This window comes from Pristiophorus japonicus, chromosome 14 (genome assembly GCF_044704955.1).
Source record: "Pristiophorus japonicus isolate sPriJap1 chromosome 14, sPriJap1.hap1, whole genome shotgun sequence".
In the NCBI taxonomy this organism is placed as follows: Eukaryota; Metazoa; Chordata; class Chondrichthyes; family Pristiophoridae; genus Pristiophorus; species Pristiophorus japonicus.
The window spans coordinates 159,250,987-159,276,485 of record NC_091990.1 but is presented as its reverse complement, the minus strand read 5'-3'; the positions used below and the strand labels follow the sequence as shown (position 1 = coordinate 159,276,485).

The window sequence follows — 25,499 nt, the reverse complement described above, 5'->3', positions numbered from 1 at the left end:
CTTCTACTCCTGGTGTTGATATTTTCCAATGACAATTGTTTGTTCTTTTATAAAGAAAGACTTGGATTTATATAGCCCCTTTCACGACCACCGGCCGTCTCAAAGCGCTTTAGAGCCAATTAAGTACTTTTGGAGTGTAGTCACTGTTGTAATGTTGTAAATGTACTAAAGTGACCATCCTTTTGTTCTTCAGCCCTACTCCTGTTTTGGGGCTTTTGGTTTAACAAATCCGCACACTCCGAACACCCCCGCTCCCCCCCCCCCCCAAGAAGCCCAACCTCATTAGTAATAAATTTATTTTTTAGATTTGCTCCCTACTTTTCCCTTGCCATTATCTTCATAACTGATCTACCTCTTTTCTTGCTCAGACCTCATCTCACTCGCCTCTTTCTGCTCACCACCTGCCACCCCTATCTTCTCAAAATCTTCTACGTGCCCCGTCACTCACCCACTTGCCTCTCACTGTCACAACCTCTTTCCTGCGTTCCACAGCCTGACTCTTGCCTCCTCTTTCCTTACCTCACGTTTCGTAACACCCCATCGCTCAGTCCCCAACCTACCCCCCCCCCCCAGCCACCACAGATCCAACTTCACATTTGCTCTTGAATCGCCATAGAAAGTGATACTTGTGCAAGTAGAAAACAAAATACTTTTATTGTATGATTTTGATGTACAAAATCTTCCATTCAATGGGCCCAAGTTTCCACATGATTTGCGCCTGATTTTTAGGAGCAACTGGTGGAGAATGGACTATCTTAGAAATCGCAATTCTCCACATTTTTTTTTCTGCAGTTCGAGTCAGGTAGAGCAGTTCTACTTTGGAACAGAATTTTTTCTTCAAAAGGGGGCGTGTCCGGCCACTGACGCCTGATTTGAAAGTTTCCACAGTGAAAACGTACTCCAAACTAAAGTAGAATGGAGCAAGATTTTTGTAGAACTGAAAAAACCTGTTCTACACATTAAAAAATCAGGCGCAGGTTACAAATTAGGCGTCCAGAACGAGGTGGGGGGGGGGGAGGGGGGAAGGGAACTCATTAAATTCGACAATAAATTCTTATTTATACTTCTACAAATATTATACAAATAAATCCAACCTGAATAAACAATTATAAGCCAAGAAAAGATTAAATAAACCATCTTCCTACCTGTGTGAAAGTGCTTCAGCCAGGGAGAATTCTGCAGCCGTTCGTGCCGCTGAGCGAGAGAGGGAGGGAGAGAGAGGGAGGGGGAGGTCAGATCGGATCCAGTCCGGGAGCGGGAGTCGGGTCCAGTGGGGGGGGGCGGGAGCGCGGGTCGGGTTGGGTCCAGGCGGGGGGGAGCGGGAACAGGAGCGCGGGTCGGGTCGGGCGGGGGGGAGCGGGTGTCAGGTCTCGGGTCGGGGCGGGGGGGGGGGGGGGGGGAGCGGGTGTCGGGTCTGGTCCGGAGACAGGGGGGAGCGGGTGTCGGGTCTGGTCGGGGCGGGGGGAGCAGGAGCTGGCCGTGGGAGGAGCCTTATTTACGCAGCCCCAGTGAGGCCATTCAGCCAGGGCTAGGGGCTGCGTGCTTCGGGCCCCTCCCACACAGTTCGGCGCCTGGAGCTACTGCACTTGCGTGCCGACTGTAGCGCGCATGTGCAGAGGTCCCGGCTCTGTTTTCAGCGCAGGGACCTGGCTCCGCCCCCCCACAGCTCGTGCTGGCTGCGCCGAGGGCCAGAGGATCTACAGGTAGATGGAGAATACCGAGGATTTTTTAGGCGCTGCGCGCCCGTTTTTTTTCTTGTGGAAACTTGGGCCCAATACTTCACACACATTATGGAAACACTTCTATACTGTTTTGATATAATATATGTACAGGTGCAGCATCCAAAATTCAGTCTGTAATGTTCCGGAATACTGACTCCGGGACAATTCGTGGCAGGGTCGTCTGGACTCCTTAAAATGTTCCAGAATCCGGACCCGATGACCCTGCCCATCCTCTGGGCCTTAGCACGGGGCCTGCTTGCCAGCCCGAGCGAACACCACCTCGGCGGGGCACCGCCTGACGATGACGTCCTCAGCGGGGCCCGGTCCGACAACATCCTTCGTGGGGCCGGCCCCACGACGACCTTGGCAGGCCCTGGACGGCCCGAACAGCTCCTCAGCAGGTACCCCCACCACCCCTTGACGTTCCGGAAATACTCAAACCTGGGCTTGGGTGTTTCCGGATTCGTGACGTCAGAAAGACGTTCCAAAGTCCGGAAAAACACGAAATCCGAATGGCCTCGGTCCCGAGGGTTCCAGATTCGGAACGCTGCACCTGTATACAGCTTACCATACACTGTTATGTATTTCACATTCATATATTCATAATGGGGAACAAAGAAATGGCAGATCAATTGAACAAATACTTTGGTTCTGTCTTCACTAAGAAAGACACAAATAACCTTCAGAAATACTAGGAACAAGGGTCTAGCAAAGGAGAAACTGAAGGAAATCCTTATGAGTCAGCAAATTGTGTTAGGGAAATAGATGGGATTGAAGGCTAATAAATCCCCAGGGCCTGATAGTCTGCATCCCAGAGTACTTAAGGAAATGGCCCTATTGGATGTGTTGGTGATCATTTTCCAACATTCTATAGACTCTGCATCAGTTCCTATGGACTGGAGGGTAGCTAATGTAACACCACTTTTTAAAAAAGGAGGGAGAGAGAAAACAGGGAATTATAGACCGGTCAGCCTGACATCGGTAGTGGAGAAAATGTTGGAATCAATTATTAAAGATGTAATAGCGCATTTGGAAAGCAGTGACAGGATCGGTCCAAGTCAGCATGGATTTATGAAAGGAAAATCATGCTTGACAAATCTTCTAGAATTTTTTGAGGATGTAACTAGTAGAGTGGACAAGGGGGAGCCAGTGGATGTGGTGTATTTAGACTTTCAAAAGGCTTTTAACAAAGTCCCACACAAGAGATTAGTGTGAAAAATTAAAGCACATGGTATTGGGGGTAATGTACTGATGTGGATAGAGAACTGGTTGGCAGATAGGAAGCAGAGAGTGGGAATAAACGGGACCTTTTCAGAATGGCAGGCAGTGACTAGTGGGGTACCGCAAGGTTCAGTGCTGGGACCCCAGCTATTTACAATATACATTAATGATTTAGAGGAAGGAATTGAATGTAATATTCCAAGTTTGCAGATGACACTAAGCTGGGTGGCAATGTAAGCTGTGAGGAGGATGCTAAGAGGCTGCAGGGTGACTTGGACAGGTTAGGTGAGTGGGCAAATACATGGCAAATGCAGTATAATGTGGATAAATGTGAGGTTATCCACTTTGGTTGTAAAAACAGGAGGGCTGATTATTATCTGAATGGTGACAGCTTGGTAAAGGGGGAGGTGCAACGAGACCTGGGTGTCATGGTACATCAGTCATTGAAGGTTGGCATGCAAGTACAGCAGGTGGTGAAGAAGGCAAATGGCATGTTGGCCTTCATTGCGAGAGGATTTGAGTATAGGAGCAGGGAGGTCTTACTGCAGTTGTACAGGGCCTTGGTGAGGCCTCACCTGGAATATTGTGTTCAGTTTTGGTCTCCTAATCTGAGGAAGGACATTCTTGCTGTTGAGGGAGTGCAGCGAAGATTTCACCAGACTGATTTCCGGGATGACCAGTCTGACATGAAGAAAGACTGGATTGACTAGGCTTGTATTCACTGGAATTTAGAAGAATGAGAGGGGATCTCATAGAAACATAAAATTCTGACGAGATTGGACAGGTTAGATGTAGGAAGAATGTTCTCGATGTTGGGGAGGTCCAGAACCAGGGCTCGCAGGATAAGGGGTAAGCCACTTAGGACTGAGATGAGGAGAAACTTCTTCACTCAGAGTTGTGGGCATGTGGAATTCTCTACCACAGAAAGTTGTTGGGGCCAGTTCGTTAGATTTATTCAATAGGGAGTTAGATATGGCTCTCATGGCTAAAGGGATCAAAGGGTATGGCGAGAAGGCAGGAATAGGGTACTGAAATGCATGATCAACCATGATTATATTGAATGGTGGTGCAGGCTCGAAGGGCTGAATGGCCTACTCCTGCACCTATTTTCTATGTCGCATTTCCTTTTTTTTTTTAACTCCGTACAATGATATGAAAAGTTCCAATTTACAATATTATCACACATTCCAATTGTTTACATTATTATTTTGATATATCTCCATAATTACACATTCTCCATACTACCACGTAATTCTCTCATTCTTTTAAGTCCTTGGATAGATCAGTGGATAAGTGCACCTTGTGATGTAATGCTGAGCTACAGACACCAGGAAAATCTCAGTTTCATTCCCTATCTATACTGAACTAGCTGATCTTAGCTAGGTGGTGTAGCAGAGCCACCAGTATCTCTGGCTAGAGAGGCGGGTAAAGCTGCCATGGTTGGGCTTCAGGTTTCTGTGTGGGCATCGGGCAAGTTCAGAACAGGTTGTTCAGTGTCCAGGATCACCATGACGTGGGCACTGATTTGTTGCCCGTGTCATCTGACCCGAGGAGAGCATCTGCTTAATAAAACATAGCTACAAAGTTCACATTAAATGCGGTAGAAAAATGTTTCTCCATAGTCGCTAATGTATTTTTTTTTTCTTTTCTTAATTTTGACTTCTAGAGTTCTGATGTGCGACAGGCAAGAGTCGAGACCAATGGAATGGATGGCAAGAAAATTCCTTGCCCCTGTGGCTTACATGTTTCCAACTGCAATAACAACCCCTGTCTCAGTGGTTGTAAAGGCCATGATGAAAAATGTTGTACTGTCGTCTGACAAAAAAATTGAATTGTTTCACAATAAGGATATTGATGTGCTTAGTAAACTTGGAGAAACTAAAGATAAGTAGTTTTTTTGTGTTTCATAAGGACATAAGAAATAGGAGCAGGAGTAGGCCATTTGGCTCCTCGAGCCTGCTCCGCCATTCAATAAGATCATCGCTGATCTGATCTTTGGCTCAACTGTACTTCCCTGCCCGTTCCCCATAACCCTTGACTCCCCGTAGTTCAAAAACATGTCCATCTCCAGCTTAAATATATTCAATCACTCAGCCTTCCACAGCTCTCTGGGGTAGAGAATTCCAAAGATTTACGACCCTCAGAGAAGAAATTCCTCATTTCCATTTTAAAATGGCGAACCCTTATTCTGAAACTATGCCCCCTAGTTCTAGATTCCCCCACGAGGGGAAATATCCTCTCTGCATCTACCCTGTCAAGCCCCCTCAATCTTATACATTTCAATCCAATCACACCTCATTCATCTAAACTCCAATGAGTATAGGCCCAACCTGTTCAACCTTTCTTCAGAAGACAACCTTTTTTCATTTTGTAAGAGCACCCATTTCTCCCTCATGCGCCATCTCCCCCCTCCCCCAGAGCTGTTTTCCCCCTTCTCCTCGGGGCTCCACCATCACTGACGGAAGGGTGTAGAGGCAAGCTGATCCAAGCTCCCTGTTCACGTTGCTGCGTGACAGCTGCCCGGGAGGTACGGGGTGGTGACTCAGTCAGGAAACATCTGCTTTCTGCTTGCTCCTTCCCCAACAGTGATCTGAAAGTCAGCAGTGGGAAGATGGCAGATGTGAGTGAGTTGTCCTGTCACTCCATGATCCGTTGCTTTATGGCTGTGGTGAGCTGGGTCACCAGATGCATTTTTATTTAAGCCTCACAAGGGGAATTATTTACCAGTTACTCCACCAGTTGCAATTTTTACCTCTATTTACTGATTTGAGATTGAGTGAAATATTAATTGCCAAAGGCTTGCTTTTGTTTTTCCCCTTGTTGTTCTGGACTAAGTATCAGCTGTATAATTATGTAACCAGATTATGTGAATAACTACACAAACACGATACATTTTCACCAATACTTGTTTTTCCTGCCACCTGAAAAATATAATTTTCTTTAAACCATTTAAAAAAGTTTTTTTAATAAGTAGAGCAAGGATAGAAAAGAAAACAGGTGGTAGCCTACATTGTATAGAATTATAAGATTAATACAAGTGGAATAAGATGGCTTTTATTTTCATATACTCTGCTCCATTACAAGTGTCTTGGAATTAATTTAGTTTGGTGTTGTATATTTGCTTGTTTGAATACTACCTGGTGGCTTTGGCAACTTAATTTTTGATGGGTTTTAATTTTAGCAGTGCCCTTCCCATATCAGACACTGGGTTCTTTAGAAACATCCAACTGTTATATTTGAACATTTAAAAAAATATATATTAGAATTGTAGTTTTTTTTTCTTGTTTATGTCTGATGAGGGTTTCACATTTATTTAACTGTCAGACTTGGCTCTCTTGCTTCTGAGTCAGAAGGTTGTGGGTTCAAGCCCTACTCCAGAGACTTGAGCATTTTAATCCAGGCTGATACTCCAGGGCAGTGCTGAGCGAGCGCCGCACTGTCTGAGGTGCCAACTGAGGCCCTGACGACCCGAAACGTTAACTCTGCTTTCTCTCCACAGATGCTGCCTGACCAACTGAGATTTCCAGAATGTTCTTGTTTTTATACCAGATTCCAACATCTGCAGTATTTTGCTTTTTGTGTTTGAGTTATCCCCGATGTCCTGGTCATTATTTATCCTCAACCAACATCACTGAAACAGATTAACTGGGTCATTTATCTCATTATTTGCGGGACTTTGTTCGCCCAAATTGACTGGTGTCTTTCCCTACATGACAACCGTAACTCGACGTCAAAGTACTTCATTGGCTGCAAAGCACTTTGGGATGTCGTGCTATATAAATGTACTTTTTTTTGGCAGTAACCTGGAAAGGTTTGCCAATCACTCTTAAAATTGATCCTAACCAATCCCGTTGATGGAATTGTTACATACTGAACTTGATTTCTTCCCGATGGACTTCAATATGACTGCTCCTCTGAAACACAAAGAAAAGAAAGACTCACATTTCTATAGCTCCTTTCATGACCACTGGACATCCCAAAGTGCTTTACAGCCAGTGAAGTACTTTTTGAAGTATAGTCACTGTTGTAATGTAAGGAAAATAATTGACGAAAAGACGGAAGTAGATTTTCAACACACCACATGGGTGGAAGCCTGGCGTTGGGCATCAGGTCCCTGTTACAGTTACTGGCCACCTTTTATTTCCACTGATTTCAATGGGTAGTTTATATAACATCTTCCAATCTGCATCGCAGGTTTACACCTGGGTGGCAAGCTGAAAATCTACCTCATACTTTTGTCTAGTTTTACTTCAAACATTAAAAAGATTATGGACTAAACGAGTGTTGTCTTTACATGTTTAGTTTTATGAGTACAGGTGCATTGCTAGATTTGAATAACTCTCTAAACAGGAAGAAAAAAAATACAACAGTAAGTAACAGTAAAGGTCAGAATTTTACAATTATCGGCATAACATTTTGCAGGTACCAAACTCTCCCAAACAGCAATGTGATAATGACCGGATAAATTTGTTTTTAATTATGTTGGTTGAGGGATAAATATTAGCCAGGACACCGAGGATAACTCCCCTGCTCTTCTTCGAAATAGTGCCATGGGATCTTTTACGTCCACCTGAGAGAGCAGACGGGACTTCGGTTTAACATCTCATCTGAAAGATGGCATCTCCGACAGTGCAGCACTCCCTCAGTACTGCACTGTACTGGAGCGTCAGCCTAGATTTTTGTGCTCATGTCGCTGAAGCGTGACTTGAACCCACAATCTTCTGACTCAGAGGTGAGGGTGCTACCCACTGAGCCACAGCTGATACATGACACTAAATGATTTCTGCAACCTGCTCTGCCCTTTTTCTGAGGAGGGGAGGGATTGGGGTGGGGGCAGGAGAGGTGCAGAAGACTTTATTCTCCCTTCTCGCCATTCCTTGGGTGAGTGGCTGGGCATAAGATCTCTTTCAATCCTTTCTGTTCAAGGTGCTGAGCTGTTGATGGGTTTGCCAGAATGAGCTCACTGGGTGGGAAATTGCAAGCTTGATTCTCTCCTGTTACTCAGTGTCCTGTTTTGCATTCATTTCTCATTTTGCTGGTGCATTAACCATTTTAAGTGCTGAACTTGTATTCTCAGGAAACCCATTGTTGTCCAACTGAAGAAATATGGTCATCTTGATCTGTCTTCAGTTTCTAATTCGTCTGGTTTAACCATAAAGGGGAAACAAATACTTGTACGTTTAACATATGCATTGTCCTGTCTCAATGTTCTTACATTGTTGCACATCCTGGAATGTGATGCCTGTTTGTGTCACCCTCATTCTTTAGTTATTAAAAGGGAAAAATTCTCTCAATGTAGAGTATACTTTGCCTAAGATTAAAAATAACTGGAATTGTAGGGAACAAGGGATTCTGCCTTGAAGGTAAAACAGCTTGCTGGATATCTGCTATGGTGGCTCTCGATCATCATAAAGCACATCAATGAAAATAATGGTCTTTTAGTGACTGGTTAGTAATTCCTGTCAGCAAAGAATTGAAATGATAAATGGGTGGGGAACGAATAAAAACCTCCGCTTGCCGTGTCCTGTAATCGGCTCGATATGTGCTGCCTGAATCTTGTATTGCCTTAATTTGCTTTCTACTTCGCTCATAACCTCGTACCTCAATTGATTTTGATTTTGTTTGCAGTCACTTAATGTAACAGCTTTGCGATTAATTTGTCAATCTAATTTTCAGAATTCTGTACGAATGTTGGGGAAAAGATGGCTTTTAGTCAGTCATGTTGATATTTTTCCTAGGTTTGCTGTGACCTTATTGTGCCTGCCAGTGTTTCACCAAATTAGAGACTTATTCACAAGTCTGTCAACTTTGTCTGTCTCATCCCTGTGGATAACTAAGGTGTGCTTTGTTGAGTTGCACAGAACTGCAGCACGGGTGGTGACAAGATTGTAACTGTGCTTTTTGTTTTTAAACCTTGCTTTAAAATTTCGGTACAGTGTCACCCTAGACATGCTGCAAAACCCTACGCTGTTTTCCTGGCAACTGAGGGCACAAGGGGTAGACAAATTTAATAGAAAAATACTGTTAATTTTAAAAAGTGCACTAATTCTTTCAATGAGCCAAAGCACGAGGTTGGATAAAAGCTGCCTCGGCATGGTTGTGAGGAGTTTTGAAAGCGGGGCGAGGTGGTGAGAAGGAAGGAAAAGGGAAATGGGAACTATCGTACTCTCTCGAAGCCAATGGCAATCTCCCAACTCTTTATTACAAAATATCTCTAGGCCAATCTGGGACTCTGTGTATAAGCTGCAAATAGCTCTGACATTTCTCTCTTTAATTATTGTCATGTTTCTAATGTCAAGGTGCTACAATTTGGTAGTTGTAGAAATTTCGGACTTTTTAAAAATTTGCAGCATTAGCATTTTATAACCGGTAAAAATATCAGGATCACATTGTCGATTGTATTACTTGCGTCCGATTGCATAAGAAACTGCTCTACAAGTGAATGTAAATGCAATTTGAAATTGTTTTCAAAGTTACTTTCAATAAATTCAAAAATCTTACACCAAACTGACCGTTGCATTCCTTTCATAGCTTTAAAAGTGACACATGTCATTTGTGTGTTGGGATTCTCTCGTTGCTAAATTCGGCTCCATAGCGCCCGGTTTCCCGGTGCTACAGGTGCCAATTTGGATCCAAAATGGCATCCGAGGAGCACGTGCGCACTTCTGGTGCAAGCCATGCCATTTTAGGTAGGTCGTCAGCGCTGGGAGCATGCGCCAGAGTATGCAGAGTTACGCGGGCTGATTTTACGCCAGCGCTGCCATTTTCAACTTCAACATTGGAGCGAATGCCCTCTCTTAACCTCGCATAGCTGAACATGCATTCAGCAGCAGAAAGGACCCCACCGCCCCCCACCACAAGTGCTATTTAAGGGGATCATCAACTATTTTCAGGTTAGATGCTGATTGATTTCTACTGACTCTTGGTGAGTTTGTACAAGTGTTTGGTGGTTTGTCGTCATGACGATGCTAAAGTGTCCAGGGAGTGGTGCGGCAGGTTACTTCAAGGCTTCTGCGCAGACCAGTTGCTCCCAGATATCGTTGCAGTCGTTTGTATCCACCTTGTCCTGCGAGAGAGGGGGAAATACGTCCGTGAGTGTGGTGTAATGTGTTTGGCTGATGTGCCTGTCGTGGTTGAATAGATGCAATGTGTGCAAGCTGTGAGATGTGGGTGTGAAGCTTCCAGGAGTGCTAAGTGTGAGGGTTGGGTGAAGCTGTGAATGTGAGGTATGAGTCATGGTTGATAGAGATTGTTGGTAAGTGGGTTTGTGGGGGATGGTGAATTGAGCAGTGTGTGAGCCTCGTGGTTCAGTTGTAAGGATATGGCATTTCAAAATGAATTCACTGACCGGGAGATCTTTATTAGTCGGGAAATTGATGGGATTGAAGGCCGATAAATCCCCAGGGCCTGATGGACTGCATCCCAGAGTACTTAAGGAGGTGGCCTTGGAAATAGCGGATGCATTGACAGTCATTTTCCAACATTCCATTGACTCTGGATCAGTTCCTATCGAGTGGAGGGTAGCCAATGTAACCCCACTTTTTAAAAAAGGAGGGAGAGAGAAAACGGAATTATAGACCGGTCAGCCTGACCTTAGTAGTGGGTAAAATGATGGAATCAATTATTAAGGATGTCATAGCAGCGCATTTGGAAAATGGTGACATGATGGGTCCAAGTCAGCATGGATTTGTGAAGGGGAAATCATGTTTGACAAATCTTCTGGAATTTTTTGAGGATGTTTCCAGTAAAGTGGACAAAGGAGAACCAGTTGATGTGGTATATTTGGACTTTCAGAAGGCTTTCGATAAGGTCCCACACAAGAGATTAATGTGCAAAGTTAAAGCACATGGGATTGGGGGTAGTGTGCTGACATGGATTGAGAACTGGTTGTCAGACAGGAAGCAAAGAGTAGGAGTAAATGGAGACTTTTCAGAATGGCAGGCAGTGACTAGTGGGGTACCGCAAGGTTCTGTGCTGGAGCCCCAGCTGTTTACATTGTACATTAATGATTTAGACGAGGGGATTAATGTAGTATCTCCAAATTTGCGGATGACACTAAGTTGGGTGGCAGTGTGAGCTGCGAGGAGGATGCTATGAGGCTGCAGAGTGACTTGGATAGGTTAGGTGAGTGGGCAAATGCATGGCAGATGAAGTATAATGTGGATAAATGTGAGGTTATCCACTTTGGTGGTAAAAACAGAGACACAGACTATTATCTGAATGGTGACAGATTAGGAAAAGGGAAGGTGCAACGAGACCTGGGTGTCATGGTACATCAGTCATTGAAGGTTGGCATGCAGGTACAGCAGGCGGTTAAGAAAGCAAATGGCATGTTAGCCTTCATAGCGAGGGGATTTGAGTACAGGGGCAGGGAGGTGTTGCTACAGTTGTACAGGGCCTTGGTGAGGCCACACCTGGAGTATTGTGTACAATTTTGGTGGTCTAACTTGAGGAAGGACATTCTTGCTATTGAGGGAATGCAGCGAAGATTCACCAGACTGATTCCTGGGATGGTGGGACTGACCTATCAAGAAAGACTGGATCAACTGGGTTTGTATTCACTGGAGTTCAGAAGAATGAGAGGGGACCTCATAGAAACGTTTAAAATCCTGACGGGTTTAGACAGGTTAGATGCAGGAAGATTGTTCCCAATGTTGGGGAAGTCCAGAACCAGGGGTCACAGTCTAAGGATAAGGGGTAAGCCATTTAGGACCGAGATGAGGAGAGACTTCTTCACCCAGAGTGGTGAACCTGTGGAATTCTCTGCCACAGAAAGTGGTTGGGGCCAATTCACTAAATATATTCAAAAGGGAGTTAGATGAAGTCCTTACTACTCGGGGGATCAAGGGGTATGGCGAGAAAGCAGGAAGGGGGTACTGAAGTTTCATGTTCAGCCATGAACTCATTGAATGGCGGTGCAGGCTAGAAGGGCTGAATGGCCTGCTCCTGCACCTATTTTCTATGTTTCTATGACCACTCGTGTCAGGTCATTAAACTTCTTGCGGCACTGCATCCAGGTCTTCGGGTCTACACTGCTGGCATTGATTGCCCGTATTGCCTTCTCTCAGTTTGTCTGGACGGCCTCCTTGCTCCCTGTGGATACAGGACCTCTCTCCTCACGTCCACCTCCTGCACCAAGGCCTCAATGAGCTGCATCAGATCATTTGGGAGCCCTATCTGCCATGTTGCGCCTCCTTCACTCTTCCTCTAGGTCGCACACTCCTCCTCCCAGTACCTGCTGCAGGCAGAATCCCCTTTAAAAGATGCAGGCTGGCTTTAAGCACTGGAGGCGAGCTTTAATTGGTGCTAATATAAAAGCAAATTACTTGGACGGAGTGTTTGGGGCCCTGGACATGGGAAGGAAGGAGGTAAAGGAGCAAGTGCTGTATGTCCTGCGCTGGGAAGGGGAGGGGGCGATTATGGAGTGGACCAGGGTGTCGCAGAGGGAGCATTCCCATCAGAATGCGGGGAGGGGAGGGAAAGATGTGATTGGTGGTGGGTCCCGCTGGAAGTGGCGGAAATGGCGGAGGCTGGTGGGGTGAAAGGTGAGGACAAGGAGAACTCTGTCGTGGTTCTGGGAGGGAGGGGAAGGGATGAGAGCAGAAGTGCGGGAAATAGAACGGACATAGTCAACGGCCATGTTAACCACAGTGAAGGGGAGTCCTCGGTTGAGGAAAAAGGAAGACATGCCCGAGGCCCAAGTGTGAAAGGTGGCATTGTCAAAACAGATACGATGGAGACGGAGAAACTGGAGGAATGGAATGGAGTCCTTACAGGATGCAGGATGGGAGGTAGTGTAGTCAAGATGGCTGTGGGAGTCAGTGGGCTTATAATGAATGTTTGTCAATGGACTACCCCCAGAAAAAGAGACACAGATGTTGAGGTAGGGAAGAGTTGGAGATGGACCATGTTAAGGTGAGGGAAGGGTGGAAATTGGATGCAAAGTGAATGAAACATTTAGTTCAGGACAAGAGCAGGAAACAGTGTCGATATTGTCATCAATGTATTGTAAAAAGAGGTGAGGTAGGGGACCCGAGTAGGACTGGAACAAAGAATGTTCCACATATCTCACAAAAAGGCAGGCATAGCTCGGACCCATGCGGGTTCCCATAGCAACACCTCTCATTTTGAGGAAATGAGTGGAGTCAAAGCAGAAGTTCAATGTGAGAACAAGGTAGCCAGGCAGAGGAGGATGGTGGTGGATGGGGTCTGGTTGGGCCTCTGCTCGAGGAAGAAGTGGACGCCCTCAGGCCATCCTGGTGGGGGATGGAAGTGTAGAGGGATTGGACGTCCATGGTGAAAAGGAGATGGTTGGGGCCAGGAAACGAAACTGTTAAAGTGTCGGAGGGTGTCGGAGGAGTTGCGGATGTAGGTGGGAAGAGACTGGACAAGGGGAGTAAAAAAAGAGTTGAGATAGGAAGAAATCAGTTCCATAGGGCAAGAGCAGGCTGAAATGACGGGTCTACTGGGGCAGTCCTGTTTGTGGATCTTGGGAAGGAGGTAGAAGCGGGATTGGGGAACCATGAGGTTGGTGGCTTTGGAGGGAAGATCTCCAGAGGCGATGAGGCCAGTGACGGTCTGGGAAATGATGGCTTGATGTTTGGTAGTGGGGTCATGGTCCAGAAGGATGTAGGAGCAGGTGTCAGAGTTGGCGATCAGCCTCTGCAAGATAGAGGTCGGTTTGCCAATCAACAACAGCTCCACCCTTCTCAACAGGTTTAATGACAATTTACTTGTACTTCTTTCAATTTAGTATACTGTATTTGTTGCTCACGATGTGGTCTCCTCTGCAGTGGGGAGACCAAATGCAGATTGGGTGACCACTTTGCAGAAGACTTTCATTCAGTCCATAAGCATGACCTGAGCTTCCAGACACCTGTCACTTTAATTCTCCACTGCACTCCCACTCCCACTCTGACCTCTACGTCCTCGGCCTCCTACACTGTTCCAATGAAGCTCAACGCAAGTTCGTGGAACAGCACCTCATCTTTCATTTAGGCACTTTGCAGCCTTCTGGATTCAACATCGAGTTCAACAATTCCAGACCATAACCTCTGCCCATATTTTTTCCCTTTCCTCTTTTTATTTTTTACAAATCCTCATTGTTTCTCTTTCCTGTGACAGCTGGTGATGATTCCGCCATTCACACCCCATCTAGATTCATCTTTTGTTTCTTAACTTGTTCCATTACCATCTCATTTTTGCCCATCATCCCTTTTCCACCCTATCACAGACCTCCCCCTTTGTTCTCTCCTCCCCTCCCCCTTTCACTGCCCCTGCACTTCCTTAAGAATCTGTTACATCTCCAACTTTTCCCGTTCTGATGAAGGGTCACAGACCCAAAACGTTAACTCTGTTTCTCTCCACAGATGCTGCCTGACCCGCTGAGATTTCCAGCATTTTCTGTTTTTATTATTTAATTAGTGCTCGCCTCGCACGAACTTGGACTTCCTGCTGAGGTGTGCCACCACTCAGCAGTGTGCTCAGTGCTGGGCTGCATGCCTCAATCATTATAATTAGCAGGCAGCACAAAGTTTGCGTGCTGCCTGCATTACTATGAGTAGGTTGAGTGCGCATCACGATCCCTGTGCCTATTTTCGTGGGCAACTGAATTTTTAGTCCTCTGTTTGTCTTGCACTGTTTTAAACAAGACATATGTAAGATCTGTGAGATCTGATACAAGAGACCTGTCCGTGACCACAACAGACCATGCTGGGTACTGTAAGGGTCGAAAATCCAGTGCTTCACTATAAAAAAAAAAGGGCACCTGGCAACAAGGAAACAGAGCATGGGATCATCCTCTAATCGAACTTTGGCCAAGGCAAGCCACAGGAAGAAAGGTAGGCTGGGAAGGATGTCTGTGGCCAGACACTTTGTGATTTCGAGGGTCACAGGCAGGCTGAGAAGCCAGCCAATCCCGGGAAGGTGCATCCTGGGCCGGCCAATCAGTGAATCGAGCCAGGCCAGAAGCAGGGAAATCGTCGACCAATGGGGAATACGCGGCCCATTTTGTAAAGAACAGCTTACCTGATCTAATCAAGGAGATGGGACTATTACCAGCCCATTACCCATGTACATAAAGACAATAGGAAAGCCTCACACCTCAGTACATCCAGACCCTGACACAATAGCCAGCCAGATGATTAGGCAGCGAGGTGCACAAGAAACAATGCTTTACATTTAACACCTCATCCCCACCTCGACTCAAACAATAAGACATTGATTCAGTTTGGGCGCAAAAGGGGCCGGAACCGAACCAGATATAAAGGCAAGAGCAAGAAGGACACACAGGCGGAGATGGAACGCACACAAGAAGGACACACACTCGGAAGGAGACACACGCAGACAGAGACAGAGACCCGATGACACCTCGAAGGAAGAGAGAGGGACTCAGCCTCGCAGCAGATAAAACCTCCGAGGACGACTGGAGAAGCCCGATTTACATAAGAACATAAGAATTAGGAACAGGAGTAGGCCATCTAGCCCCTCGAGCCTGCTCCGCCATTCAACAAGATCATGGCTGATCTAGCTGTGGACTCAGCTCCACTTACCCGCCCGCTCCCCATAACCCTTAATTCCCTCATTGGTTAAAAATCTATCTATCTGTGATTTGAATACATTCAATGAGCTAGCCTCAACTGCTTCCTTGGGCAGAGAATTCCACAGATTCACAACCCTCTGGGAGAAGAAATTCCCTCTCAACTCGGTTTTAAATTGGCTCCCCCGTATTTTGAGGCTGTGCCCCCTAGTTCTAGTTTTCCCGACCAGTGGAAACAACCTCTCTGCCTCTATCTTGTCTATCCCTTTCATGATTTTAAATGTTTCTATAAGATCACCCCTCATCCTTCTGAACTCTAACGAGTAAAGACCCAGTCTACTCAATCTATCATCATAAGGTAACCCCCTCATCTCCGGAATCAGCCGAGTGAATCATATCTGTACCCCCTCCAAAGCTAGTATATCCTTCCTTAAGTAAGGTGACCAAAACTGCACGCAGTACTCCAGGTGCGGCCTCACCAATACCCTATACAGTTGCAGCAGGACCTCCCTGCTTTTGTACTCCATCCCTCTCGCAATGAAGGCCAACATCCCATTCGCCTTCATGATTACCTGCTGCACCTGCAAACTAACTTTTTGGGATTCATGCACAAGGACCCCCAGGTCCCTCTGCACCGCAGCATGTTGTAATTTCTCCCCATTCAAATAATATTCCCTTTTACTGTTTCTTTTTCCAAGGTGGATGACCTCACACTTTCCGACATTGTATTCCATCTGCCAAACCTTAGCCCATTCGCTTAACCTATCTAAATCTCTTTGCAGCCTCTCTGTGTCCTCTACACAACCCGCTTTCCCACTAATCTTTGTGTCATCTGCAAATTTTGTTACACTACACTCTGTCCCCTCTTCCAGGTCATCTATGTATATTGTAAACAGTTGTGGTCCCAGCACCGATCCCTGTGGCACACCACTAACCACCGATTTCCAACCCAAAAAGGACCCATTTATCCCGACTCTCTGCTTTCTGTTAGCCAGCCAATTCTCAATCCATGCTAATACATTTCCTCTGACTCCGCGTACCTTTATCTTCTGCAATAACCTTTTGTGTGGCACCTTATCGAATGCCTTTTGGAAATCTAAATACACCACATCCATCGGTACACCTCTCTCCACCATGCTCGTTATATCCTCAAAAAATTACAATAAATTAGTTAAACATGATTTCCCCTTCATGAATCCATGTTGCGTCTGCTTGATTGCACTATTCCTATCTTGATCTCCCGCTATTTCTTCCTTAATGATAGCTTCAAGCATTTTCCCCACTACAGATGTTAAACTAACTGGCCTATAGTTACCTGCCTTTTGTCTGCCCCCTTTTTTAAACAGAAGCGTTACATTAGCTGCTTTCCAATCCGCTGGTACCTCCCCAGAGTCGAGAGAATTTTGGTAGATTATAACGAATGCATCTGCTATAACTTCCGCCATCTCTTTTAATACCCTGGGATGCATTTCATCAGGACCAGGGGACTTGTCTACCTTGAGCACTACCCCCCTAGTGATAGTGATTGTCTCAAGGTCCTCCTTTCCCACATTTCTGTGACCAGCAATTTTTGGCATGGTTTTTGTGTCTTCCACTGTGAAGACCGAAGCAAAATAATTGTTTAAGGTCTCAGCCATTTCCACATTTCCCATTATTAAATCCTCCTTCTCATCTTCTAAGGGACCAACATTTACTCTTCTAAGGGACCAACATTTACTTTAGTCACTCTTTTCCATTTTATATATCTGTAAAAGCTTTTACTATCCGTTTTTATGTTTTGCGCAAGTTTACTTTCGTAATCTATCTTTCCTTTCTTTATTGCTTTCTTAGTCATTCTTTGCTGTCGTTTAAAATTTTCCTAATTTTCTAGTTTCCCACTAACCTTGGCCACCTTATACGCATTGGTTTTTAATTTGATACTCTCCTTTATTTCCTTGGTTATCCACGGCTGGTTATCCCTTCTCTTACTGCCCTTCTTTTTCACTGGAATATATTTTTGTTGAGCACTATGAAAGAGCTCCTTAAAAGTCCTCCACTGTTCCTCAATTGTGCCACCATTTAGTCTGTGTTTCCAGTCTACTTTAGCCAACTCTGCCCTCATCCCACTGTAGTCCCCTTTGTTTAAGCATAGTACGCTCGTTTGAGACACTACTTCCTCACCCTCAATCTGTATTACAAATTCAACCATACTGTGATCACTCATTCCGAGAGGATCTTTTACTAGGAGATCGTTTATTATTCCTGTCTCATTACACAGGACCAGATCTAAGATAGCTTAATCCCTTGTAGATTCTGTAACATACTGTTCTAAGAAACAATCCCTTGTGCATTCTATGAATTCCTCAAGGCTACCCCGTGCGATTTGATTTGACCAATCGATATGTAGGTTAAAATCCCCCATGATTACTGCCGTTCCTTTTTCACATGCCTCCATTATTCCCTTGATTATTGCCTGCCCCACCGTGAAGTTATTATTTGGGGACCTATAAACTACGCCCACCAGTGACTTTTTCTCCTTACTATCTCTAATCTCCACCCACAATGATTCAACATTTTGTTCATTAGAGCCAATATCGTCTCTCACAACTGCCCTGATATCTTCCTTTATTAACAGAGCTACCCCACCTCCTTTCCCTTCCTGTCTATCTTTCCGAATTGTCAGATAGCCCTGTATGTTTAATTCCCAGTCTTGGCCACCCTGTAACCACGTTTCTGTAATGGCCACCAAATCATACCCATTTGTAATGATTTGTGCCGTCAACTCATTTACTTTATTTCGAATGCTGCGTGCGTTTAGTTAGAGTGTTTTAATACTAGTTTTTAAACCATGATTTTTAGTTTTGACCCCTCCTGCAGCCCCTTTATAGTCATACATATTGTCCCTTCCTATCACCTTGTTATCACTTACCTTAGTGCTACTCTGCTCTGTTGCCTCCTGCCTTTTGCATTCTTTCTTGGGATCCTGTTCATCTGAGCTCTCACCCATTCTAACTAGCTCAGAGCTCTCTCCTGTGTTCCGAATACTCCTTGAGACACCGAGCTTTCATGCTTGCCTTTTTATTACTCTTTGACCCTTTAGAATTTTGCTGTACAGTGGCCCTTTTTGTTTTTTGCCTTGGGTTTCTCTGCCCTCCAATTTTACTCATCTCCTTTCTGTCTTTTGCTTTTGTCTCCTTTTTGTTTCCCTCTGTCTCCCTGCATTGGTTCCCATCCCCCTGCCATATTAGTTTAACTCCTCCCCAATAGCACCAGCAAACACTCCCCCTCGGACATTGGTTCCGGTCCTGCCTCGGTGCAGACCGTCCGGTTTGTACTGGTCCCACCTCTCCCAGGACCGGTTCCAATGCCCCAGGAATTTGAATCCCTCCCTGCTGCACCACTGCTCAAGCCCATTTGAGCTATCCTGCGATTCCTACTCTGACTTGCACATGGCACTGATTTAAGGTGAGACCCACTATACCTGTCAAAAGGAAAACTGTGAGCATCATCCTGGAGTCTTTTCCAAACTGTCAGCTTAGGCTAGTTAGGTGCAAAGGAGGGGGTGGGTGATAGAGTGGGTGTAAGGATTTTAAACTTGTGTAAAACTTTCCATGTGTCCGTTCCTCCCATAGACCTTTTCTTAGTTCAAGGTGGTTCAACAAGCCAGTGCGTCGACCTTGTATTTCACTTGGTCCACACTTTGGGGGCTCGTATGAAATATACATGTCTGTATTAGCCTTTGTGCTGTTTTAGCAATGTAACCTTGTTTAAACGCTCACCTGGGTTTTAATAAAGTAGGACTTACCTGAATTTTCCAGGAACATTTCTTGTCTTTTGCATCTCTGAGTGTTTTATTGTGAGAAGCTCACTATCCACCTAAATTCTGAGGTCCGGACGCCTCAAAATCTGTAACTGGATATAAGCAGCCTCAGTCATATTGGTGGTATCAAACATATCACTAAGCTGTAATTGGGTATAAGCAGGAAAAAGAAAAGGTCCACTGGTGATAGCAACTCAAATCACCATAGTCTGAAGGTTGCGCCCGCTCACCAGCAACCGTGGAAGGAAAAACCCCTACGGTACAGGTATATTGTAAATCAGCACAACAGATTTTGTTGAGTAGTTTACTTCCAGTACAAAGAAATAATACTTAACAAGGCGATAGTCGACAGTCTGTTCCTTGAAACCTCAACGAAAGCCCACAGAGTGTCCGTGACGCCGTCTCTTGCTGTATTCTGTTGACTGTAGTCCTCCAGTTTTCCTTGGTGTTCGCGCTGCTTCCAGAGTTCAATACTGCTACTCTTATACCCTTTTCTTCCCATTCAAATGCTGTAAAAGTTTGCAGCTGTTGAAGCCTTACATTATTCTCAAACTTCTGCCTTTGACCTATGTTATCTCTATCTTCCCTTCCTTCACTTCTCCTCTGAGAATTTTTACACAGACTTCATTACTGAGCTTGGCTTTACAAAATTATAAGAAATGGTACATGCTGCATACCTTTATCTTACTGATTAATATTCTGGCCTTGACCATTCTATTTCTAAATAAAGCTTGTTTCAGCAGTTACAAAAAAATGGTTAACATAAGAATGGCTCAATTTACCATGATGCTTTGCTTCTCAGTTTTTACCATGGTTAGGTAAGCTTACACACATTTTACTTACTTTTATCATATAACAGTTAAACAAAATCATTATTGAAACACTATCACAACATACAGGTAAGTTTTATCTTACACATACTGGTGTCTATTTTGACTTTGAGTGGCCAACTGTTGGAGCTTGTTGGCAGGCTGCCTGTTCCTGTGGCGAAGAGGCAGTCATGATTTTGAGGCCTTGGCCTCATTTTAATTTAGCAGGCGAGCTGTGGGTCACCAAAGCGGCTTCTATTGCAACTCTCTGCCCTATGACCTCAGCAAAGTTGGCCCCTAGGTAGGTGCCCGGAGAGAGGGAAGGACATGCGATGACATGAGGAGGCAGGGCCAGCAGTGGCCTGTAGTATTTTTGTGGAGCCAGGAGAAACACTCCTATTGCACGTTTTATCTATAAAAAAAGAAAAATCAGTTTTTGAGGCGTTTCTGGCTATTACCTGATCAGAACACCAATATAAATGGGAGGGGTTTTCGCGTCACTAGCTCCACCCACGTGTCCTTGAAAATTGCAATCGGGGTCTTTTTTGTACACAGTGAATCCAGGGGTCTGGGGATAGGGCGGGGAAGTGGATTTGAGGTAGAAGATCAGCCATGATCTTTGAATGGCGGACCATTTGCGTGACACAAGTGCCAGGCAATGACCATCTTCAACAAGCGAGAGTCTAACCACCTCTCCTTGACATTCAACGGCATTACCATGGCCGAGCCCCCCACCATCAACATCATGGAGATCACCATTGGCCTAAAACCTAACTGGATCAGCCACATAAATACTGTGGCTACAAGAGCAGGTCAGAGGCTAGTTATTCTGCGGTGAGTGATTCACCTCCTGACTCCCCAAAGCCTTTCCACCATCTATAAGGCACAAGGCAGGAGTGTGATGGAATACTCTCCACTTTCCTGGATGAGTGCAGCTCCAACAACACTCAAGAAGCTCGACACCATCCAGAACAAAGCAGCCCACTTCATTGACACCGTTCAATCCCTCCATCACCGGTGCACCATGTCTGCAGTGTGTACCATCTACAAGATGCACTGCAGCAACGTGCCAAGGCTTCTTCGACATCGCCACCCAAACCCGAGACCTCTATTGCCTAGGAGGACAAAGGCAGCAGGTGCATGGGAACACCACCACCTCCAAGTTCCCCTCCAAGTCACACACTATCCTGACTTGAAAATATATCACCGTTCCTTCATTGTCGCTGGGTCAAAATCCTGGAACTCCCTACATAACAGCACTGTGGGAGTACCTTCACCACACGGACTGCAGCGGTTCAAGAAGGCGGCTCACCACGACCTTCTCAAGAGCAATTAGGGATGGGCAATAAATGCTGGGTCAGCGACACCCACATTCCGCGAATGAATTAAAAGAAAAAACAGGCTCGAGGGGCCGTATGGCCTACTCCTGCTCCTATTTCTTATGTTCTTATTAACTGTGCCATTAGGATCCCAATTTGCATAGAAATGTGATTATTGCTCGTTTCAGGCTGGTGCTTCAGCCCACTGCTCTGCCCCAGGCGGTCGGCCTCTGAAAGTTAGTGGGCCGATCGCTGGAGTTAACAGGACAGAAAGATTACCAACCCCATTCTTAGACCATTAATGTTGTTCATTTCCCCCCACCCCAAGGTGATTATTGTTTTTTAAGGATCGCCTTTTGAACCCAGAAGCTACAGTGGGTGAATTTAATGTTGGGTGATTTGATGGCAACCCCATGGAGAACATTTGCTAATGTTCTGATTTGTTTTAAAAGATGGTCAGCATTTTATAAATTAGAACAAAAATTCAAATCTAAAGCATGCACTGTGACATCCAATTAAAACTGATAATCTTGAAAACAGCACCCTCTACTGTCCTATGATCAAAGTATACGAGACTTGAGCACAGCATTTATGTACCCTGAACTTCATTGTCAGTCCTATTGCATTTTGAATGCTGTTTCAGATTATATGTTTTGAAAGCCAACACCAATCAAATTCCTGATTTTGGGGAAAGAATTGTAATATTTACTGTTCATCAGTTACATAAATAATCTTTCCACCATATCTATATACTGCAAAAAATCAAATGATATTCTGGCTGTTTTTGATATCGAATAATGACAATATACTAAAGCTCTTGCATTGGGTTACATAGATTTACACTGGAAATACAACATGGAAACGAGCCGTTCGGCCCAAACATTCTGTGCTGGTATTTATCCTCCATATGAGCTAGCGTCCTAATCTCATACGTCGCATGCTCCCTTTTTAAAAAAACTTTATCCAACCCAAGTCCCGGCCAGAATTGAGATGATTGAATAATTCCCCATCAATCAGACCTGACTATCGCTGCTCTAAGTGACTGGGATTGATTTACGCAGATAGTTTGTAATATGCAACCATCCTCCACTCACTCCAGTGCAGTACTGAGGGAGGGCAGCAGAGGAAGAGGGGTTACACAGGCCAGGGTTAGAGGGAATACACAGGCCAAGGTTAAAGTGTGTCAGCTGAAGAAGAGCAGGGGCGTTCTCCCCTGGTGTCCCTGAATCAACATAACAAAGGCAGATTATCTGGTCATTATCACATTGCTATTTGTGGGAGTTTGCTGTGCGCAAATTGGCTGCCGCATTTCCCACATTACAACACTGACCACATTCCAAAAGTACTTCGTTGGTTGTAAAGCGCTCTGAGATGTCAGGTGGTCGTGAAAGGCGCTATATAAATGCAAGTCTTTCTTTCACTGCATCTTGCTAGAGAAATGAAACCACAAGTCCCGCCCCACATTCCAAAAGTACTTAATTGACTGACACAGTGGTGTCAATATTCACTCTGAATCTTAAATGCTGACATGGTCTCTGCTATTACAACTCTGGGTATGCATTCCACAGCGCCACAACCAAACAAAAAGCAGTGCCCTTGTAAAAATGTTTATCGATTCTACCCATTAATAACGTCTTGGTTGAACAGTTGGCAAGTGATTTTTCTTGGTTCCATGAGAGTATCTGCAGTAAATCTTGTATGAACACTTTTGAAAACATTTCCACTTAGTCCAAATATCTTACTGTTTTACATAAAGCGAGCACCAAAAGTGTTATAATTTCACGATAATCTACAACAATTACTTGTATTTTTATAACGCCTTTAATGTAGTCAAACATCCCAAGGTGCTCTACAGGAACGTTATGAAACAAATTTGACACCGAGCCTCAAAAGGAGATATTAGGGCAGCAGTTTGGTTAAAGGGGTAGGTTATAAGGAGCGTCTTAAAAGAAGAAAAGAGATAAAGAGGTGAAGAGATTTAGGGAGGGAGCTTCAGAGCTTAGGGCCTTGGCAGCTGAAGGCATGGTCACCAACGTTTAAGCGATTATAATCAGGGATGCTCAAAAGGCCAAAATTAGAGGAGCACAGATAAAGTTGTGGGACTGGAGGAGATTACAGAGACAGGGAGGGGTGAAGCCATGGAGGGATTTGAAAACAAGGACGAGAATTTTAAAATCGAGGCGCTGCTTAACCGGGAGCCAATGTAGGCCAGCGAGCACAGGGGTGATGGGCGAGATAGGACACACACAGCAGCGCTTTGGATGACCTGAAGTTTATGGAGGGTAGAACGTGGAAGTCGGCCAGGAGTGCGTTGGAATAGTCACATCTAGAGGTAACATAGGTATGGATGAGGGTTTCAGCAGCAGATGAGCTGAGGCAGGGACGAATTTGGACAATTTTAGGCGTGTTAGGCAGTGATGGCGCGGATGTGTGGATAGAAGCTCAGCTCGGGGTCGGGTGTGACGCTAAAGTTGCGAACAATCTGGTTCAGCCTCAGACAGTTGCCAGGAAGAGGGATGGAGTCTCGGATAAAAATACGGTGTGGCTGGGCTAACTGCATTTGTTGCGGTGGGATAGTTGAAATATTTTTTAAAAATTGAACTTTGCAACATAAGCAGAAAATGCTGGAAATACATTTTTACCTGTTATTTCCCTTCGCCTTTGTTTTGTTCAGTTAAAGGGATTTGTTTACAATTCTCACCAGGGGTCTTCATCTGTATATTTATTAATTCAGGTGTTTTTTTACTGGAGTTATTTGATTGCTCTTTTAGAAATTGAGATTGCCTGAAGATAAACCTCTCGCCTGACAAATGTTATTGCTGCTACGGCCCCTTTGGTTTGATCAGTTTATCCAAACATTGTAAATTCTCGGTGACAGCACTAGATGGAGCTATAAAAAAAAAGCGCCTTTGATTTAGGGATTGTAATGAGAGACCAGTTCTAATATGAATTATGATTGAATAGGGATTTCAGTGGTAGATCTAATCTGGGACACCCCGCATTGATTTTAAAAGATATGAATGGAGAGAGGGTTTAATGAACTCATTTAAAAAAAATATGTACAGATATACTTCCTATTTCCTCAAATTGAACCGTCCCACTGACCTGGAAGTGGATGGTGGAGTGAAGAGGTTTCTTTTGGACCTTGCAGATTGAACATGGCCGAAAACAGAGGTAAACACACGTGGGTGAGCGATGAATGAAGAATGAATGTGAAATGCAACATTAAGTAACAATGTGAAGTGCAACAATGTAGCGGGCCCCGGACTCGCGCTCCCCGCTCTGTCTGTGAGTTTGGGTCGGTGTGGACTGCAGCGAAGCTGGACCCTTCAATTGTACATTGAGCGCCGCCGCGTACACACGCTATTTCTGTAGATAAAGTATTGCAAGGCTTGCTCTGTTGATCATTAGCTGGCTGTGGAAGCCGTCGCGTTAAGCGACGGCGACTGGTTTGAAGTCTGTACACCGTGCGGTGAAGGGTGTGCGGGTAATCGACATGGCTTGTCAGTATCCAGGGAAATGTTGGGAGTGCAACTTATATATCCATATAACCAATCCATTTAAACAAATGGAGCTGTGTTTACTTGTGCACTCAAACCTCCAAAAGGCTCCACAGAAATTAATTGAGCTCAAATTGTGGGATTCAGGGCAAAACGTGCGTGTGGATAAGAGAGGTAATATGATGGGGATGGGGGATAGAGACTGAGGGGAAGGGGAGAGAAAGAGTAGGGTGCCTTGAGTTCAGGGTTTCTATTTACAGCTTTGATTCAGTGTAAGATTGGTTACATTTGTCGGTGATACCGAATTAGGAAGGGCAGTGGAATTGAAGGTGGCAGCCTAGAAACAACAGAATGAGCTAAACAAAATGTGAGTGGGGTGAGCAATGGCAGGTGAAATTAAATACCAACAAATGCAAAGTGAAGAATGGGGGCTATGCAAAATGAATGGTGTTGAACTAGCTATGGACGAAGTTGAAAGAGACATGGGACGCTTCGGCCCGGATTTTACGGGGCCTATGACCATGAAAGCAGTCGTAAGATGCGCATGCGTGAAAACCCAGAACTTGCAATCTGTCAAGTTTCAGCTTGACCG

General features: G+C 44.9%; 2 protein-coding genes across 7 annotated transcripts in view; both read left to right on the top strand.

Annotated features, from left to right (window-relative positions):
• htatip2 (HIV-1 Tat interactive protein 2) overlaps positions 1 to 9,449 on the top strand; it is a 34,394-nt gene extending 24,945 nt beyond the window's left edge. The window contains exon 6 of the mRNA XM_070899718.1: positions 4,609 to 9,449. Within this exon, the coding sequence (XP_070755819.1) occupies positions 4,609 to 4,834 (226 nt within the window). The 3' untranslated portion in view covers positions 4,835 to 9,449. The remainder of the gene's footprint in view (positions 1 to 4,608) is intronic.
• A 14,898-nt stretch (positions 9,450 to 24,347) lies between these two features.
• The window catches only part of prmt3 (protein arginine methyltransferase 3), a 323,649-nt gene continuing 322,497 nt past the window's right edge, over positions 24,348 to 25,499 (top strand). For 2 of the 6 annotated variants that reach the window (XR_011596499.1, XM_070898649.1), the window contains exon 1: positions 24,349 to 24,581. Coding sequence is in view for 3 of the 6 variants with exons in the window: in XM_070898649.1 (XP_070754750.1) it covers positions 24,566 to 24,581 (16 nt within the window). In the remaining 3 variants the exon portion in view is untranslated. Of the gene's footprint in view, positions 24,596 to 24,720; positions 24,743 to 25,499 lie in introns of those variants that run through there. The other 4 variants (XM_070898648.1, XM_070898645.1, XM_070898646.1 and 1 more) reach the window with 4 other exon arrangements.